Source organism: Accipiter gentilis, chromosome 22, assembly GCF_929443795.1.
Source record: "Accipiter gentilis chromosome 22, bAccGen1.1, whole genome shotgun sequence".
Taxonomy (NCBI): Eukaryota; Metazoa; Chordata; class Aves; order Accipitriformes; family Accipitridae; genus Astur; species Astur gentilis.
In genome coordinates this window covers 17,781,686-17,802,124 of record NC_064901.1, presented here as the reverse complement: position 1 = coordinate 17,802,124, position 20,439 = coordinate 17,781,686, and the positions used below count along the sequence as shown (strand labels likewise).

The 20,439-nt window shown below is 41.6% G+C and overlaps 1 protein-coding gene across 1 annotated transcript in view; it reads right to left on the bottom strand.

Moving 5' to 3' along the window:
• The window catches only part of PAPLN (papilin, proteoglycan like sulfated glycoprotein), a 71,888-nt gene that overhangs the window by 41,244 nt on the left and 10,205 nt on the right, over window positions 1-20,439 (bottom strand). Inside the window, exon 3 of the mRNA XM_049825363.1 lies at window positions 2,914-2,976. Coding sequence (XP_049681320.1) covers window positions 2,914-2,970 — 57 coding nt within the window. The 5' untranslated portion in view covers window positions 2,971-2,976. The remainder of the gene's footprint in view (window positions 1-2,913; window positions 2,977-20,439) is intronic.

The following is a 20,439-nucleotide window of genomic DNA, read 5'->3' as shown; positions in this document are numbered from 1 at the left end:
CTAAAAACAATGACAGGGTGGCCTGACATTGCACTAGACTCTTCTGTCTCAGTTCTGCATTGACAGCTAGGGTATAAGATGGAGAGGCATCCATATTTAGGATGGAGAGACATCTTTCTTTTCTGTTTGTATAGCCCTTAAACACGACTCCTCCTGACCATCCAGCTGTGGCTTCTAGTACTACCACAGTGCAAACAATAAAGGAGCTACAAGTAATGGGTGACCTCCTTTTGCAGATCCTTCAAAGCTGGGTGAAAGGGGCAGACACCGCAGGTGCTGTATAGCAAGACCCTCTCCATATTCTAGCAGGAAAGAAGTGAAGAAGCATCTAGTAGGTCCCACCAAGGACTGAGCACTGGGCAGGAAATTCTCAGCAGCCAGGGGCTTTGACAAGCAGGAATCCCTTTTTTGTTCTTTAATACCGCCTGCCATGTCTGGCAGATAAACCAGCCACTCCAGACTGGTAGCAGAGAAAAGATGTCGGCAATAGCCTCAGCTACTCTTAAAGTCTCAGCCCTGTTAACATTTCTGCCTTTATTCTGCTTGCTGCTTTCCCTAGCCTAACAATCAGTGAAGTAAAAACAAGTTCAGCTACTCCACTCCAAAAGTAGATGAAGAGATGAAAAACAGCAGGCATCAATCTACACCCTTTAATCACAAGCAGACATGAATCCCTGTAGACCCATCTTTATCCTTGTGTAAGCCTACAGTTCACATCTTTATAGCTGTACTCCCATTAGCACCTTCCTGCTTCTGGGACAAAAGGTGTCCAAGAAGCAATCTTAGATCCATTGGGTCCACCGATGCAAACAACGAGGTAAGCAGTTCATTCTGGAATAAAAGCCACACATGCTAGCCTGTGCCTTTTCTGCTGTTTTTAGTTCTCCTACCACCCTCCTCTTCTTCCTGGGGTGTACACTATTCACTGTATAGCTGGAGATGACCCACCTTTCCACTCATGTGCTGCTATATTGGCAGTTCATTTGATACCAAAATCGAAAAAAATTGCTACTGTCTCAGCTGCAAGGCTGCTCTGGATCTAATACTTAGCACAGTTAAAGTGACAGAACCTCAGTTTCTTAGAGATATGCTACCATACATTAAAGGAAGCGTTTTTCTTTCAGTGTGGGGAAATGCACCATGCCACCTGACAATCTCTTACACCTCTGCCACTGGGAATTACAAAAGAACAGCACAGGGAAGGGACCTTTTCAATGCTATGTGACATGGATTACAGGTTTTTTTCCAATTAGCCTGCCATCTCAGGTGAAGCCCTAAAGGAGTAGAAAACAGTGTAGAGCAGCAAGCAGTTCTCCAACTTACTTTCCCACCATGCAGTATTCCCTGCCTCAGTTTTCAGCCTCACCCTCTCCTTCCCTTTCTTTCTTCCACCATGCAAGTACAAAATTTGCATTTATAGCAGCAGGGCTACCACTCTTCTTCTGCACAGTGAAACAGAGGCATGCAGGCACTGCTTTTCCAGAGCTGTCCCACTTATGGGAGTTCAGGCAGCTCCCCTACTCTCTTGGTGCATAGCCTGATCTAGCACAGACTTGAGTTACCACCACTACAATCAGTCCTGTCAGCTCCAACTCTCACAAGTTGTCTATTGCTACGGTTCAGCCTACTTGCATTAGCATCTGGTAAGGAATGGACCATATGAAACCAACAGTATTTCTTTCTTCCCTCTCAGAAAAAAAAAGGAGAACTACCACAGCAGAGTGCCTCAGTGCTGTTGGATCTTCCTGCTTCCTCATGGCTTGGACAGATCCAGCACATCAGGGAAACTGAAATTAAGTGGTGACCAAGCAAAACCTTCTCCCTTCATTCAGTACGGCTTCAAGAGGAGCTACTGATTGCACACAGGGGACAGAGTCTAATGCTACAGAAAAACGTCAGCCTTCACAGTTGCAGGGCTTCAGTCATTTCCCTTCCAAAAAATCACCAGGTTGGAGATAGGCAGGTGACCAGATGAACTGAATATAGTATTTTCTGGTTCTTTGAACATACAGCAACATCTTCTATTAGATGTGAGATAGCAAGATCTCATTTAAGGATATTTCAATCTGTAAGATAGGAAATCTATGACGACTAACAAATTCTGCTCGATTTCTGACCCGTCACCCCTGGTCTTCAAAGAAGGCCTAGAAAGCATTTGCAAATACTGAATCTGGGAACAGAAGTTCATAAGCATACTAGAGATTAAAAGTTACGGACTCATTAATTTTAATGGCATATTTATAATTCCTCACTACTCCCACAAAAAACTTACTCCAGGTGATAATTAGCTCCCCCCTCCCCCCCATTTGTTTACAACAAACACACACATCACATCTTCCTTTGCTAACACTTCCACTCTACTCAGCAGGTCACCTTTTACCTCAGATGTCCAACTCATTAATATAATTGAAGTTAAACTCAGAGAAACTGTTCTCAAGCTGCATTTACTTTAGTAAGATCCTACTTCTCTTTCAGAAAGGGAGAGGAATCCCCGTTCCTAATAGCTGTTTTCTTTTTCTGACAATATCAAATTGGCTTAACATAAAGATTACTTCCCGCAATAAAGCTAAACCATATGGCTTAGACCACTAAGACCAAAGAAAAGAGAAAAAACAGCTAACCAAAGATTAATCCTTTTTACTTCAAGTGACAACTCTCTGTAGCTTTGAAGCGGGAGACAGCAATTACTGCTTTGCAGATAACACCCCTAAAGCCAAAGGCACTACCAGAATTTTGTTATTTAATTGCCATATTAGACTCTTCATAACATGTACCACAGTAGGCCTGATGACTCGGACCCATTAGCTCTTTCCGGAATACTTTCTACAAAATACTTGAATTACAGATATTGACAGTCCTTAAGAGAAGTATCTTTCATTTCTCGTAACCGTGTTCAGAAGAACTTTTACTTACTGAAAATGCAGAAGGTGGCATCATTGCTAGCATGAGAAGAAGGAACAAGTTCTTCATCCCTGCCTGTGGGAACAGAAAGATTATTGATCAGAATTGCTTGCTTCTTTGCTGCTTGTATGGCAGAAAACCTAAGATACCATACAGTAAAAATGGAGGTGAAACTAAAAATCAAGGTGAAAGAAAAATAAGTTTTATCACTACACTCCCTGGGTAGATGAAGGCAATTGCAAAGACTGAAATTACCCTGCACAGAAAGCCAGAATGTAATTACTGAGTGCAAATGTTTCCCTGAACTTTCCTCTGGTATTATGAGAACACCATCCCTGGGCACAGTGGAAGATGCATGCTGTGGCATGTCTGCCCTCCCACTCTTTTACATATGCACATGATAAAATACTTGAAGATTACAATGACTTCAACCAACCCAAGGTAAGAAATTCCACTGTTAACATTTCTGTACTCTGTATTCATCCTCTGTGGCTTGGTGAAGCTTCATGTCTGTCTTTGTGTGATCTTGCTTGTTTAAAATCCTACAGTTCATCATGGACAGCTATAGCTAGATTCAACCATCGGTAGTTTTAGCCCTTTTACAGAGCTAGAAAGGAGATCAGGCCACACAGACTGGTATGGCAGCATAAAACAGTTCCTAAAAATCAGGGCATTATGCACATTTTGGACCACAATACTTCATTGGTGCATTGCCTGTTGCTACTTTATCCATCCTCTTTTGAGTTGCAGCAACCAAGCCCACACCAACCACCACTCACCCATGTTTACAGCTGTGACCATGGACACTTCAGCCACTAGAGACTGCCTGTTTCTCATGACCAGCTGATTAAGCCCAGAAAGAAGAGATGGACTAGATATTCCTAGCACAGTTTTATCTAGTCTAAGCTTCTAACTTGGGAAAGGAAAGGGAAAAGGAAAGATGGAGAAATCTTCCTTTCACAGTGCATAAAAGCATCACGGAAGAAATGTTTACCTCATCAGTCATTGTAACAACATCCTTTTTAATATTAAAACTTCATATATAGTTCCTTTAGCCTGTTAAATCCAAATAAAATACAGAATGTGTATCACCATTAACAAAGATAATATTGCTATAAAATTATCGGTGCCTGAGAACATCAAATCAGAAACAAAATATACCCAAAACGAAACCTGCTTGATATAGCATTTGCATATTTCAGATTACTTTATGATGGGCAATCATTTTTCTCATAGTGCTAGGCCTCACTGAATCACAGCTCATTACAGCTCTCTAAGTTCATATATACCATGGATTTTGACACTGCCAACATTCACAGTGCTGGGGATAAGAAGCTTGTTCTTCAGTGTTTTTCCTTTTGGATGTAAAAACTGCTAAGCGCTGAAAATCCAGTTGCACCAAATTCTGTGTGCAAAATAGCAGTGAACAGGGAAAACATAATTGGGAAAACTAGCACTGATAAGCTTCTCTTCCTGTACACTGAGTGCCAATCATATGATTCATAAGAAAATTAAGCTATAGGAGCTTTTTATATGAATAGACTTTAATTAATTTCAGATTAGTCCTTCTTAAGAAACTGTGGGAAGACTATGTACCCTCTATCACCCACACATGCTGCTACTACTCTTCCCATTCAAGTCAAGGAAGAAACAACCTGGAGATGCCCTCCACAAGAGGTCAAGTACACTCTCTATGCTATAGAGGCCAAGAACCGAAACACAGGCTAGATCTGTGTCACAACCCTAACCAACTGCCAAATAGTTTCAGAGGGGAAGGACAGCCAGGAGAGACCCTTTTGCTACAAGTTCCATGCGTGCAAACAGCAAAGCTCTCCTGAAGCAGCTTATAACGTACTCGCACCACTAGCAAAGGGCACTGTGAGAATAGCATTTTCCTTGAATGGTGTTGGTGTCAAACAGAGGTAAATCTTTGAGATTGATCAGCTCCTCTTCCTACTGCACAGGGTGGGTGGGGGGGTGGGGGGGTGGGGGTGGATCTCTTCCCCAGCTTCCTCCCTCACATCTTCCATTCCAGGCACCTCTCAGGTTCACAGAAATGGCTGTGGAAATCACATCCCTTGCTCCAACAGCGTTGCTCTGCTGCTAATGAACTGCCCACTCAACTCCTTCTGGAATCTGAGCCAAGAGGCAGAGAGGGAGCTGGGCCCAAGCCACGTGAGGTTTCTGGAGAAGAGGCTAGAGAAGCAGCTCACCAAGGCTAGCAGTTCTCCCACTCTCCAAGTAGTTAGTATCTTGGAGGTTTTTAGCCAGATAGAACAAAAAGATTCTCTGAGGAGACAACTAGAGACAGCACCCAATGTTTGGGACAATCTCCTGCATCAAAGCAGCAAGAGGTTACAGCTCTGGTGCTTGCTTGTATTTTTGTGCCATTGCACTTGCATGAGAATTGCTGCCATATGTCCCAAATTTAGCATTAAAGAATTTAGACCATCCAGCCCTATTAAACTAGTCAACAGATTCCAGGAAGGATGGCCAGAAGGAAGAACAGGGCCTTCTGTATCCTATTAAATCCCCCACTGCAAAAAAAAAAATATCTGGTGTCCGATTCTCTGAGCTTCAACAAACTTGTTATTTTAAAAGCTTCCTTGGATGTAGTATTCAGCACTGGTCCCTTTTGCCTTATTTTGAACCACAAAGACCACAGATGGGACTGGGGAATCTGCCTGAAACCTTTGAAGAAAGGTCAAGCTCTGTTTCTGGATTTAATGGCTCCTTCACTCCTTCTAGGACCTGGGATACTGCAGCATATGTTTATTCTGCTTGTTTGCCATTCTTCTCACTGAAGGCTGGGTATGCGGGGGAAGGAATGAAAGGGACAGTGTTTTGCAGTGCTTTCACTTACAACAACAGCAGCTGCTGCTCCCTGTGACTCCTGTCCTTCTCCAACTCTCTTCAACCCTCCCCAGCTCCCTTTTCCCATCGTGTGCTAGAACAGCATCTCCACCCCCCTCCACCCAGAAACGGCAGCAGGGCCTGAGGGGAAACAGTGACTTTATGCTCAAGATATGGAACAGCTGCTGGAAAGCTCACATGGAGGAATTCCTGCCATAGTGCTAAAATACGAAGTTATCTCAGCGAGAGGGATTACGAGAATCAGTTCACAATAAGTGAGGAACAACCAGAATCTTCAAGCAGAACTAAAGGTGTGCCCAGCTGAAACCTCCATTCCATACACCAGAAGAGAGTCAAAGTGTCTAGCCAACCACATCGGGCATTAACTGCTCAGGTTAGATGAATAAAAGGGTTGAAGTGGTGACTTGTTCCAGCCATCTGTAAGCTTGGTCAAAAAGAGTCAGTCCAGACCTGAACTATGAAGCTGTTTTCTCCAAGAGACATTGACCCAAACTCCTCCGAACACTAGAGAAATTCAAACCTGAATCTGACTTTAGCCGCTCAGGACCCTTACTTCTATTCCAGAACAGTATGGATCAAATCATATTTTGTGGAAATTTCGGCTGGCTAGTTTCAGGGTTTAGAAAGCATAAAGTTAACTTTAGTTTGAGGGAAAAAGATACTGGGCCAGGATTAAGAGATGTATTGGAATTTTAACCCATTTAGGTGATGGCTTTTTCTTTTCAACAGGAAGGAATCCAAACTTGAAAGAGATGTTATGAATAACTCAGCCTTGGCTAAACAAGAACTTAAGCTGTTTAGACAGTACAGAATCAGATCACAAAGTGAGAATAAAACAGGTTTCATGAGTTCCATTGATCACAGATTTATCAGTGTGGGGTTCTCTCTATTCTTTTTGAAAATAATAGAACAGCCAGTGCTACGTGATTCTTCTCTGTTTAGCACATAAGACAGACCAGCTGTCTTTTACCTGTGAACCATATTTCTAAGTCATCCTTTGGCCAAAGTCACGTAGCACATGTGTGGGTCAGGGACTGTGCTGGGAGTGGTTCATAGGCAGATGATAAAAAGACCCCTTCAGGGTTCCCACTTTTCTATTGCCAGACAAGATTTAGCTGGGCATGCAGGTAAATGGCAAAGCCACCCCGCAATGCTAGATTCAGCAGGTCCTTACAGCTCATTTAGTTTCCCAGCTGGGGATTTGAAACCCAGTGCGGATCTATTATTCCCATCTGAGGTAGCCCTGACAAGAAGCTGCCTTTGCATGGCTTGTGAGCCACAGGTTGGCCACCCTGGCAATAAATAGTTGCCTGTTGCAATATAGATAGAAATTGATTACTGTAAAGTTTAGCACATACAGCACTAAAGCAGAAGTTGCCATTGTGATCCCGCTACTTGCGCCTTTTCAGAATTTCCTTCCCTTCCCTCCACTCCCAACTCCACCGCCATTAACATACCATCTCTCTCTCAGTCTTTATATTTTTAGAAGTTTGGTTGAAGGAGGTGGGAAGTCAGAAAGCATGATGATATGTTGCCCAATTATCCACTGGCATAAACTTATTTAGCCATTCACTCAGAGCAGTCTTTTAGCTTTTAGACTCATTACATTTTCTAAAGACATGATTTTTGCTTTGCTGTCAGCTTATCTTTGTTCCAGCTTGCTTCTGTTTGCCTGGCATACTGAGAGGCACCTTGTAAGTTTTTGGTGGAAGCGTTAGAAAGGGAAAATATATACATACAGCAAAAAGATGAGATGAAGGCAGGGAATAAAAAGGGGCTCCATGTAGCAGGGATCAAGGGTAGGGAAAAACCTCATTTTACTTAGGCTGGGAACTGAGTTGGAAGAGCATAAGTACCACATCACACAGACCAGAGGAACCAGGAAACCAACCACCCCTTTAGGCAGAGGATACCACATTCAAGATAGTTCTTAATATGCCTGTTTTCTTCCCTAACTATAGTAAACCATCTTTTGTTTGACATTTTTCCAAAGGAAATCCTGAGCCTGATGTCCTTTGGGCTAGGGCAGATAAGCCAATTAATGTGCATGTGCCTGTTAAAGTGGGAGGATACTGAATTTCCTTTGCCTTGACCATTAAATGAGCCACATTCATAAAGAGCTGTTTATATATAAAGCAATGGATAAATGTTTATAAACCTGTGTTTAAATATAAGACTGGTTGAAAGGACTTAGTGGGAAAGGAGAGAGAAAAAAGAAAGACAAGACACAAGTTGTCAGAGTAGAAGTTTTACAGAGATATCTTTACCATTAGTATCGAGATTTATTAATTCACTCTAAATACATGCTAGGCATTGACAAATCCTCATCAAGAAAGTAATCCTGCTAAGATGCACTTTCAGCCATATTATGCATATTACAAAAGACAAACTTTCAGCTACAATAACTTTAAAATTCACCTTGTTAAAAACAAAAGTTACAAAAACTTACTAATGAGCACAGCAGCAGAGCACCAGCTGGCTGGAGAACTGAGTACTGGTAACACAAGCATCTTTGAGATTGCTATATCAATAGGCTTTCATCTCAGCCTTCAGCCTGATTCGTAACAGGCACATAAATCCACACCGGGCCATCACTTAATGTGGCTGACTCAGACTGACAATGTTTTTACAGAGGACTTCCACAGCAATGCCAAGTTCAGCAACAACTGGGGGAGCTATAGCAGCTTCTGTCGTACAGTGTTGATCTGAATACCGAAATCTCACAAAACCGTAGCTGAAAAATCATCAGGTGCAAGAGCAAGATCAGACTGTGAAACACACAGAAGTTCTAGTCAGGTCTCATGCCATACCCTATCAGGGGGTGGGGAAGAGGCAGACCTGCTTCTTTCCCACTCTCCAAAATCCACAATGAAGTATCTAAGGTTTAGGTCAGTGAAGCAGCATCTTCCAAGTAAATGTGGCCACTATGCCAGCTAGTACAGTATTTCATGAGGACAATTTTCTGTCTACCTATTAATATCAGCTGAGATTCAATTTTCTGCAACCAGTCTTCCACTATTAGGTTTGCTGCTAGAGATTCATTATAAGGAATAAAGATAGGATTCTGCCTTCTATTTTGGTAGTCTCACTGTGCTTAGCTGTTAATTAAATCTGGGAGCATGTAGGGATAACGACAAGTGCACACAGACTAATTTAGACCGTTAACATTGCAACGAGAAGCCACACACTGCCTGTGGAAAATACATGAGCAGGATATAACATACCAAACACTAACATAATTGAAGACGTAATTGAAGAGGAATGGCTAACAACCTTTTACATTTACTACTGTCTTGTCACAGCTCAAGCTTCACTTACATGAGTTACTTAGCCTGATCTGAAATATTACATGACACTGAGCACTGCTGCTGTTTACAAACATGTTAGCCAGCTGAGACTAATGCCTTCCAATTCAAATTTTGGAGAATTCTTTAGGAAAATAAAGGATTTCAACACTGGAAAATTACTTCTGATTTTAACTTCATTCCATCCTAAATATAAATATGGCAATCTTCTGCACTGTGCAAGGGGTTAAAAAAACAAACAAGCATTATCTCAGAAGGAAACTTTAAACCAATGCAAATTGTTTTCTGCCTCTCTTTGCAAGATCTACATCTCTGTTCACTGAGATGTTAGCACTACATTCAACGGTATGCTTGTATCATACATAAGGAACACCTGTGTCACCTTTAAACAAATTTGCTTGGGGACTAATAACATAGACAGGAAAACATGAGAATATTTACCCTGAAACTCATATGGTTTTTGACTGCTGCTGCCTCCACATTGCTTCTGGAACCTAAGATACTTTTTTTTTTTTAAGTGAACTCAGTTTTAACCATACATATCTGTAAACATGCCAAGCATGCTACACTTGTATGGGTACATCTCTTCCCTAAGGAATCACCCTTACTGACTGTGATGCAGACATACCTTCAGTGGTAGGAAGTAGGTATTTCCCCAGAGAAGTCAGTGGACTGTCTTACATTACTCTGCGAGGGAAAGATGACTAACATGAGAAGAACTAAAAGAAATGAAAAGGAAGAAAAAAAAACCACAGAACTTTTGACTAACAAACTTAGGAGGCAGAATGTGTGCTAGTGGAATTAGGGCTGCAGTCTCTAAGGATACCAGCCCTAGCATCTTTCATCTGTCACTAAAAATTAACTTCATAAGAAATGATCTTAGGAGGGTGCGATCGCACTGCAGTGCCTGGAGAGATCTCAAAGGAAGCACATGCTCGACTGTGTGATCACAGCAAAATGACAACAGTGTGATCTAAAAATAAACTGGTTCTTTGCTCTGAAGCTGGTTTCTCCCACGGATGCCCGAACCAGAGCCTCCAATTACTGCTTTAAGGGCTAGGCAGAGAAATAAACAATCTGTGGATAGTACTTGTTTTCTATACATCATGTCTGCAATGTCAAGAAGGCGAGCTTGTTACTGTGTGAGAACGCATAAACAAGTGGTTTGTACATAGACTATGCATATGAGTATGTACACACTCAAATCCTTTTATATTAAAGTCCCTTCTCAAACATCTAGTAACCATTACTATTCATTGCTCAAGACAAGACTGGACCACAACAAATCACATTTCAGATCCAAGAGTCTTAAGAAAATGAGACAGTGAAACTGTATCCAGCAGAGTATAATTTCCAGTGAAATAAGTTCTTTTGACAAGTCCCTCATACCATGGGCATAACTGCAAATGACTGTACTGGATTAGAGCAATCATCTGTCACTGTCTAGGCTCAGTAGCTATGCTAGGTGCACTGAGGGGTTTATCATCAGTTTTGTATAATCCTTACTACAGACCTAAGAGCAAAGCAACTTAATTCCTCTGGAGTTCACTGAGCACCAATGTGCCACTAGGAGAACACTTACCCCTTCACTCAGCTAATGATGAGCCTATAACACAAATCATAAGGACTATTGTAATTGCATCCTATGTATTCTAGGTTCTGTTCTTATACAAAACACCAGCTCTCATCCTCTTATAAAGAAGCTTTTTGCTGCACACTGATGAGGCACAAGGTACGTACATGAACTAATAAAATGGTTAACATTTTATTAACGTTTAAAGCCCCCCTCTGAACAAAGAGAAAGCCTTCTGGTAGCCTAAGCCCTACCTGTTCTGAGGCACAGAACAGTATTTGATCTTACTTACATTGCATTCAGAAGAAGGGGCCCTCGATCAAGGTCAGTTTTTTTCCACCAGGTTCCCTATTTTAACAGAACATCTGTGTTACCTTAGAATAAAATTTGATCTTTTAACTCAAACTCAAGTACTACCAAGAAAACCAGTTGCAACAACATAACTCCTTTCCTGTTTCCTAAACCCTTTCAGCAAGTCAGGGCACAGCCATTCACACAGACTCCAGCTGAATCTTGGTGTCTAATCTGTGAGGCAAGTAAACCCTGAAGCAACTAGATTAGATAAGCTCTACCAGTGTTCTCTTTTACCACAGTGGAAGTAGCTGGATCTGAGACAGCCCATCTCAAAATCAAAGATACACAATCTGCATCAGAAGTTACTATACTTATTGAACAGCAACATTTGAAATCATCCATTCTCTAACTTCTCTATAGCATAACGATTGCCACTTTCCCTTCAAATTAAGATAATTTAGTTTTATACTTAATATTTTTTATATATATACATAGAGAGACCAGCAAACAAAAACCTACATCCTTGCTTGAAAATCACCTCAAATCTTTCATCACACACCTTTTCTCAAATGCTACATTCAGAGTGGACGGTTTACTAGAGAACAGATTTGGCATATGCAAATGCTAGAAAGAAACTATCCCGACCCCAGCATTTCTGCGAAGCCATCAAGCATTTACACTCATGAAGCAAAATATTTTAAAAACAAACACCTCTGAGGTGTCAGGATGCTCCACAGTGTGTGAGAACCTGAGAATATGCTTGAAAAAGAAGTCTCAATTATCTCACACTGGACAACAAAATATGCTAAAAGCAAAACTTCTAGAGACAGCAAATTTGCTGTTTTAGGTTTTTTTGCATTTCATTAATCATTCCATTTACTAACAGGAACAAATATTAGTTTAAGCTAGTGCCATGCCAAAGATACACGGTCCTATCTAACATTGTTTCACGTCACAAACACTTCTCTTCGCTCTCTGTAACAGCAGAGCATTTGTCTGGAGAGTCCAGAATGAGGTTGTCCAACACACACATGGCTGTGTAGCACACTGGCTCATCAACACACTGCACCTCAGAAAGAATCATTTTTCATGGCTGCTCTATCTACAGAGACTGGGAAATGCTCTGGCATTACAGAAGGTGGTATGTCTCTAAGAAGCCAGGAGAAAAACATAGAAGTTGCAAGCCAGCTTACAGAGAAACTGTTGAAGGGCCCTCATAAGTACAATGCAGAAGGGATAAAACAATTTCCCAAGTCTCGTGAAGATGCTTTCAAAAGTAATAAGCAAAGGTGCTTACAAACCTCCTTTAGGGTCTCTACAGACAGACCTAAAGAAACATACCATCTCCCTAAGCCCCCATACTAACACCAGTTACTCCTAGTCCTAGGAGCTCCATGCAAAACTAACATTACCTTCATCAAAGCTTTGAAACTCAGTTTTTAAGTCAACTGCTCCTCTATCTCCACCTGACCACCCACAAGGAAGAGCAGGGCACCAGGCAAATCTACTGCCCTTCCACATTGCTACCAGCCCATTACCACCTCTGTGCCAGGACAGGTCCCTGAAGCTGCCGCCTTGGCCTGCCTCACACATCAGACTTCCTCAGGGATGAGAGATCCAGTCCCGCAAACCTTCCCTTTCACAAACAGGTCTGTTGTGACTCCGACAAGGTTTGGCTGGGGAGAGCCTCCCAAACGGATCCTGCCTCACGCAGCTGACAGCAATGCAACACTGATTAGAAGACACTCCCTCCCCTCAGCACCTGCTAGCACACAAACAGAAGCAGCTGAGCGCTCCAGGGGTGATAGTTAGGGGGTAAGAGAGTCTTACCACCTAGGCAGGCTTTTATTCCTACCAGCAAAAATTATGTTTCTCCAGTCAATATCCCTGCTACATTTGTCTTGCTTTCTGTGTTCTTTCTAGCAGAGCGCGTATGTCTGACTCCAGTGGGCTTCCCAGCATCCTACCAAACTGGCACCTTCCCCTTCCACTCCCCTGCTCCCTCCAACCACAACGCCAGGAACAGCAGTTTTGATTACACGAAATCTCAGTGTAATTAACTGCAAGTGAAAGGGATTAATGTTCACCAAATACATAGAGTGTCTTCTTCCCTCCCTTCTAGGAAGTAAAATTTTGCAGTCATAAGGACTCTAGTCTCCCCTCTCCCCTCTACTCTTTTAACTGAAAGAAAAAAATGGTGGGAAATAAAAAATAGTTTAAACGGCACAAGCAGCTTGTGCTGAAAAGACTAATAGAAAATAGATATCCAGGTAGAGGGATCAGGACACAGCCCAGAACACAAAGTCAGCTCTTACCTTCTGCGTGTACCTGTGAAAGGCGAGTGCAGAAGTTGGAGACACTTATGCCGCTCTGCAGCCAAACTCCAAAACCCACTTTCCTAGTTCTGGTTCAAACAGTGGCTCTTAAGTGTTCTTCTCTCCAGCTTCTGTTTGGTTACTAATCCTTACTGCACAGGAAAAGGAGAGTTGTATTTCATTTAACCCCTTCAGCCTCTAAGCTTATTCACAAGAGTTTTCGCTTTTGCTTGGGAAAGCCAGAGTCGTAAGCATGCACGCACGCAGGCATGCTTTGGAATTGTTTCTAGCTCCTGTAGTCTGTGTGTGAGCACACACATTAACTCTGAACTGTGCCTTAAGTTATTTCAGGGGTGGGGCCCTTTGTAACTAGTCTTATTTTAGCTGTAGGCAGCATATCAAAAGAGAGACAGTTATCCACACATCCCTTCGCTGTTCATTTTCAGTAAGTCCCTAACTCTAAAAAAAAATAAATATTTTACTTAACATTTACTTTAAAACTAAAGCCTGAATCACAGTTCACAGATATGCTTTTGACCAAAGAAAGTTTGAACTTAAATATAATGCACAATTAGGTCTGGCTCTACGCAGAATTAAGCAGATCCCTGAGGTCTGAAAATACCAGCACTTTGGATACAGATCTGAATTTAACCAAAGACAATGGCAGCTCAGGTTTCTCTATTTTTAACTCTAACAAATGCAATGCAATTCAGAAATCCTCTGAAAAAATCCCATGGAGGAACTGTTTAGCAACAGAAAACTGTTAAGGGAAAAGGAATCTAGCTGGATGCATTACAAGGAAAAACTTGTGCTGTTAATCATGTGGATACTAGAGAAAACACTGCATAGCAACTTACATGTTGCTGTTGTTGTCTTATCTTGAAAACAGACAGTTCCCCCCTGCATTGATTTTGTCCTTTGCTTAGTATAAAACAAATAAATATTGAAATACAAAGACCACTGATCTATAAAAATAGATTCTGGTCCAGCAATTATAATAGCTACCAGCATTTCAACCCTACTTAATATTATGACCAAGGTCTCCATGATTATGAGAATAGCTTTAAAGTCTTAAGCTTGCATTAGTCTTTTTGTTTGCCTTCCAGTTTTAGAGACCTTTTTCATCAGTAGTTCATTTGCAACCATGAGAAACAGAACCTTGCTTTCAAAAGGAAAGATGAAGCTTCTGCCTTCAGGTAAATCCACGTGCTGGATCTTCCAAGGAAGACATCAAAATGTGCAATGAAATCTCCAGAACTGGTATCACTACTCTTCTTGGCCATACTACTGCTTTAGACAATAAAAAGAGACAATATTGTTGGCAATTGTTGACAAACCTAGACACACAGAGCTCCAAACAGAAAAGAAATTTTCTAGCAGCCTCATAAATGCACCAGGTGACACAGAAGCAATTTTATTCCAGGGCTACAGCTCTTTTCATCTCTGCTGGTCAATCCCTGTGTGGCAACTAGCCACGAAAGGTATGCAGTGCACAAATCCTACCCTTACACATCCCACAGGGGACAGAGTTCAAATAAAAGTCACATCTTTCCACATGCAAAAGCAATCCTGCACTTTCCTGTCCAAGCTAACTCTGCCACAATAAACAAGGATAAACCCTAACAGGAAAACCATAACAAAATGGCAACGCCTCCACCAAGAAGCAGAGGAACCCCAAAAGGTTGAAAGATACAACATACCCCAGAAGAATGTCTAATGGTGGTGCTGACACATGGCTACCTATGTTCCCCTTGTCAGTAGAGACAACAATTGGACACTGTTAATGCCTAATTAAGAATACAGAAATTATTGTCTTGCCCATTTAGATTCAAATTTTCCTTTAAGAAAATAAATCCAGGCTTTGGGCCAAGCTGTGGGCCCTGCTTTTGCATCAGAAAGAAGTTACATCAGTGCATGCTTTTTCTTTATCCACCTGTACTCTCAGCTGGCCACTGGCTACTGCCATCCTGCCAGCTGTCACAGTTATATCCTAAGCTTCATGATATTTCATCAAACCAAAACCTGAACCCTCGGCCTTATATGAATAAACCACACGTTCAGATCAATTTAAAGCTCTTAGCCTGTATCATTGGCAAGAAAAGGCTCGAAATCCAATCCCAAAGGTTCAAAAGCTAGTAGGCAAAAACCCCCACAACTCCAGATGAATTTATAAATACCTGATTCTCAAAATTTCTTCTCACAGCAGCAGGACACTCACCGAATGTTGTTTGGAAATACCAAGCTTAGTAATGTTCTTGTGGTTTTTGTGTTCTTGTTGATAGTAAAAACTACAAGGGAGTTCAGAGACAGGGAAAATGTGACTGCTCATGTTGGAATGTAGCCAGGATACATCCAAAAAACAGCTGTGCCTACTGCATTAAAGCAGATACTGCATAAACACATCTGGATTCATTTTTAACCCCATAAAGACTTAATAGATAACCTCCCGAGATACTGAAATAAAACAAGTGACCAGACTTTTACCACAACTAAGCAACACGAAATGTTGATAAAACTCCTTTTATTAACAAAAGGAAAGAAAAATCTGCTCATACTTCCTCATTCCAGTAAAGACATGACAAAATCAGAAGCTATTAGTAAGAGATTTGAACTCCAGACCAGTCCTTACCAGTAAAAAGACAATGCAAATATGAAGTAAACCTTTGCCCTGTAGTTTAACAGAAAGTTTTGCGTGTGTACCTTTTCTCTGGGAGAAAGGACTTGATCCCTGTGTTGAAATTGTTTTCAACACCTACCATTTAGTGAAAGTAAGATAATCCGCTGGTTCAAGACCATTCTTGTCTCTTGATAAGACACTCACAGTTCACTGTGGAGTGAATACAGTCAGGACCACAGGCATTTGCCTTTTGCCACTAGCTCTGTCCAGTGGCTAGCCTGGAGGCAATGGCAACTGGGTGTCACAGATGTGATCATCAAGAAGAAACAGTTGAGGTGAATGCATAGTAAATGCATACTGTTGAACAAGATATCCCCTTCTAATCCCATCAGTGAAGTGCTTTTGGCAAGAAGCAACCTCGACAGGAGCTGTGATACTGGGATTTCAATAGTTACATGGCCAGAGGTCAGTAGTAAGACTTCTGCTTTCTCTTTTATTATACTCCAGAAGTACCTTTCACAGAAACAAACCACCAGGATTCCTTACTGTCAGAGGCTGTTTTCTAAAGATTTGCATGCTTTACTGGACACAGCTCCAGTCTAACTGGTTATGGCTGTCTGACACTTACAGCATCGTGGTGGGTTGACCTTGGCTGGTCGCCAGATGCCCACCAAGCTGCTCTATCACTCCTCATCCTCAACAGGACATGGGAAGAAAATATGATGGAAAAGCTCATCAGTCACGATAAAGACTCACTCACTAGTTACTGTCACGGGCAAACCAGACTTGACTTCAGGGAAATTAGTCCTGGTTTCAGCTGGGATAGAGTTAATTGTCTTCCTAGTAGCTGGTATAGTCTTATGTTTTGGGTTCAGTATGAAAAGAATGTTGATAGCAACAACTGAAAAAACCAGTGTGTTAAGTAATGTTTAGACTAATTCAAGGATTTTCCAGCTTCTCATGCCCAGCCAGCAAGACGGCTGGAGGGGCACAAGAAGTTGGGAGGGGATACAGCCAGGACAGCTGACCCAAACTGGCCAACAGGGTATTCCATACCATGGGATGTCATGCCCTGTATATAAACTGGGGGTGGGGGGGATCGCAGCTCAGGAACTAACTGGGCATCGGTCGGCAGGTGGTGAGCAATTGCATTGTGCATCACTTGCATATTCCAATCCTTTTATTACTCCTATTATCATTTTATTAGTGTTACCATTATCATTATTAGTTTCTTCCTTTCTGTTCTATAAATTGTTCTTATCTCAACCCACAAGTTTTACTTTTTTTTCCCAATTTCCTCCCCCATCCCACTGGGTTGGGGGGAAGTGAGCGAGCAGCTGCATGGTGCTTAGTTGCTGGCTTGGGTTAAACCATGACAGTGAGAAATAAGAACAAAACTAAAACCACCTTCTCCCCACCCCTCCTTCTTCCCAGGGGGTCACTTCACTCCCAATTCTTCTACCTCCTCTCCCCTCGTGCTGAGCAGCATCCAAGAAATTCAGACAAGACTCACAAAGCCTCCAGAAGACAAGCTGGTCTCAGTGGCTTGAGCATTCACCTAAGGAAGTGAAGGATCTGTGTTCAGTTTGTTTAAGAGTTCTGAACCTCCCAGGAGACCACTGTGATCAGGAAACCATGCTACAGAGACACATTACAAAGGGGTGTTCTTGATCACTCCCTTAGTCACTTAGCAAAAGAGCAAGGATCTGTGATGTTATGGTTAAGGTTGGGTCACATGCTTAAAAATGGGATGTTTGCCTTGCTTTGCTTTCAGATTGATATCCAGTTTCTTAACTAACCGCCTGATCAAGGGAAATGGACAGCCATTCAAATACTTTAGCCTACTACCTGGGGCATTTTGTTCAGGAGATATGTCCAAATTCTTCTGAGCACAGGATAACACTGAACAGTAATCTGACATTCCAGGTAACTGTGCTGATGACTGAACGACAAGGTAAAGAAATAAGGGTCTCCGGGATGTCAAATCCATTGCTGCTGGGGACACTACAGCATATCACTCCTTCGGTCAGCTACACAAAGGTCTGAAAACAGGAGACTTCAGCTCACTCTGAAAAGAATGCATCTTTTGACATACTGAATTTTTTCTTATTATTTTTTAAGGAAAAGGCAGAAAAGTAAATTCGATCCAATCTGAACTGAGCTTTTTTCAAACTTGAATAGTACACCAATAACTCCATTCTTCCCAGACGCTCACTCACTATTACAGGATAGGCATGTCATTTAGCCCTCTGAATCACAGCCTCTCAGTATACAGAATGAACGCTTGCCAATCCTTCAGGAAAAGGAGCTCAATTTCATGCCCAGGAGACATTGCAAAGTCTTTAGAGGAAAGGTGGAAAGCATACTGCACAGTGATGAGCTCTACTGTACAACTTAAGTGCACCAAAGCCTGTTATCCTCTTGCAGTAACTCTTGTGCTGGTCTGTATCTGCTCCAGAGACCTGGCCACCCATGAACTCTTTCAAGTGCTGAGAACTGCTGCAGAGGAGTCGATCCTGTATAACTTCTGTACAGATCCTTCTACTAGCAGAGACAATTTTATTATGGTTTGCCAGCGTGCAGTCACTGAAGTCAGCAATGCAAGAGAGCGAACTGCAGTAAGATATATGGAGAAGAGACTCCAGTATTGATAGGGTTATTAGTACAAAACTCAAGATGCCCTAAGCCGGGGCTTTGAGGACTGCTAAACTATCACTACAGAGAACTAGACACATACAGTCCTAGACTAAACAGACCTCTGAAACAACCACCTTCTACATTGTATTCACATTTCCACATTTAGTCTAGAGGAGCAAAATCCACTTGATGACCTTCACAAGTTCTCCTGAAGACATCATATTTCTAAAATCTGGAGATCTTTCCAAAGGTGGGGTTTCATGAGCAGTGATAGGTAATGAAATAAGTATCACATAGGGCTCTGCCACCTCTTTCATGAAGTTTTGAGGACTTTTAGTCCACTTTTGGGAGGTTTTCCTCATGTTTTCCTGGCTGCACAGAAGCAGCCCACTTTTGCTTGTTCAGTAATTAGTACTCCCCAACAAATTTGTGCTTCTCTTCACTTACACTCCTTACAAATCCCAAGATACCTCTATCTTCTACTTTTGATTCACCAACACAGTTTCTTGTCCATTTTGAGCTACTAGCCCAGGATTCCCATCCATCAGCTCATATGCTCATGTGCATCATTAAACTCCCTCCCTCTCACCCAAGCACATTCTTGCTGCGGGTCAGAGAAAGAGAGGTATCAGCTTCATTCCTATCCACTCTCCCTTCTTGCACACTTCCACATAATGCAGCCTAGAACAGTAAAAACCAATGCAATCATCAGTATTTTGCTGTAATCTACTCCAGGAACAGACCAGCTCACAGGCACTTGATATGACTGGGTCCTCTTCTCTTAGTCCCTTCTTGACAACTGAGCCAATTCCTGTTCTGTGCTCTCCAAGAGAGCCTTCAAAGAAATTGGCTTTTTGTACTCAAAGAATTAGATACCTCTCTTTATCCCTTTCCAAGATGAGGGAAATGGTAAGCCTGTCACTTCATATTTATTTTGATTCTCACCCAAATCAGGCCAGACTTTTATTCAGGCCAACTTTCTGAACAAGCTGATGATGCTACACACAAGTTTCAGCTCTTCATCCTTAGGCCATTTAAAGAAGAAAAGCAGCATACACTGATAATATCGGTGTTCAAAAAGCAAAAACAACTTCAAAGTGCTGTGACTAATTCCAAGCAAACTTTGTTGTGAAAGGCGCTCCAATACACTGCACCTCAGGATACAGTGAAGGCACTAATCCATTTCTAAGACTATAGATGGCTACACAAAGATTTGCATATAAAAAACAGAGGACCTATATGTAATGGAATGTACATTGATTTTAAATCAGCCCAACTCCTCCCAAGCTTGACCCACATAAGCAAAACCAGGACACAACTGAGTCTATTGGAAGGGACTGGGTGTTATATTAATTTTTTCTAGCATTGGATAACACATCCAGTTTTTCGAATGCCTTACACCAAATCTTAGGATATTTACATGAAATTACTCTCACAGCTTTCCTTGAAATTAGACACTTTGAATCCCGCTAATTATTAAGAAACTGATCATAAGGACACTGCAATCCCATTTTCTTTTTCTGTATCATGGATTTAAATATTGCGTAGGGTGAACTTGGCAGCCACACAGAGAATCTCATTTAGAGAGATTAACCTGGGAACACAGAGAGATCTGGAGGGTCTCCATTAGCCCATTCCTTGCTGCTCAGGATTTAAACAGGAATAATTATATTTAGCAAGCATACACACACACTCTCTCAAAAAATAACATACACATGCATTAAATGAGGCAATGCCTTATCCAGAACAGATGCTCCCTCAGCTGTTTGTTTTCCTTTTATTGTTGGTTTTACATTTTAATGATATATAAAAAGTAGAAGAAATCACAGGTGGCAAGCAGATTTGAGCTAGAGAATTAATTTCAAGAGAAAACATTTTTAGTTCTTATACAAACAAATATAGTGATTAATGTTAATTTCTTCT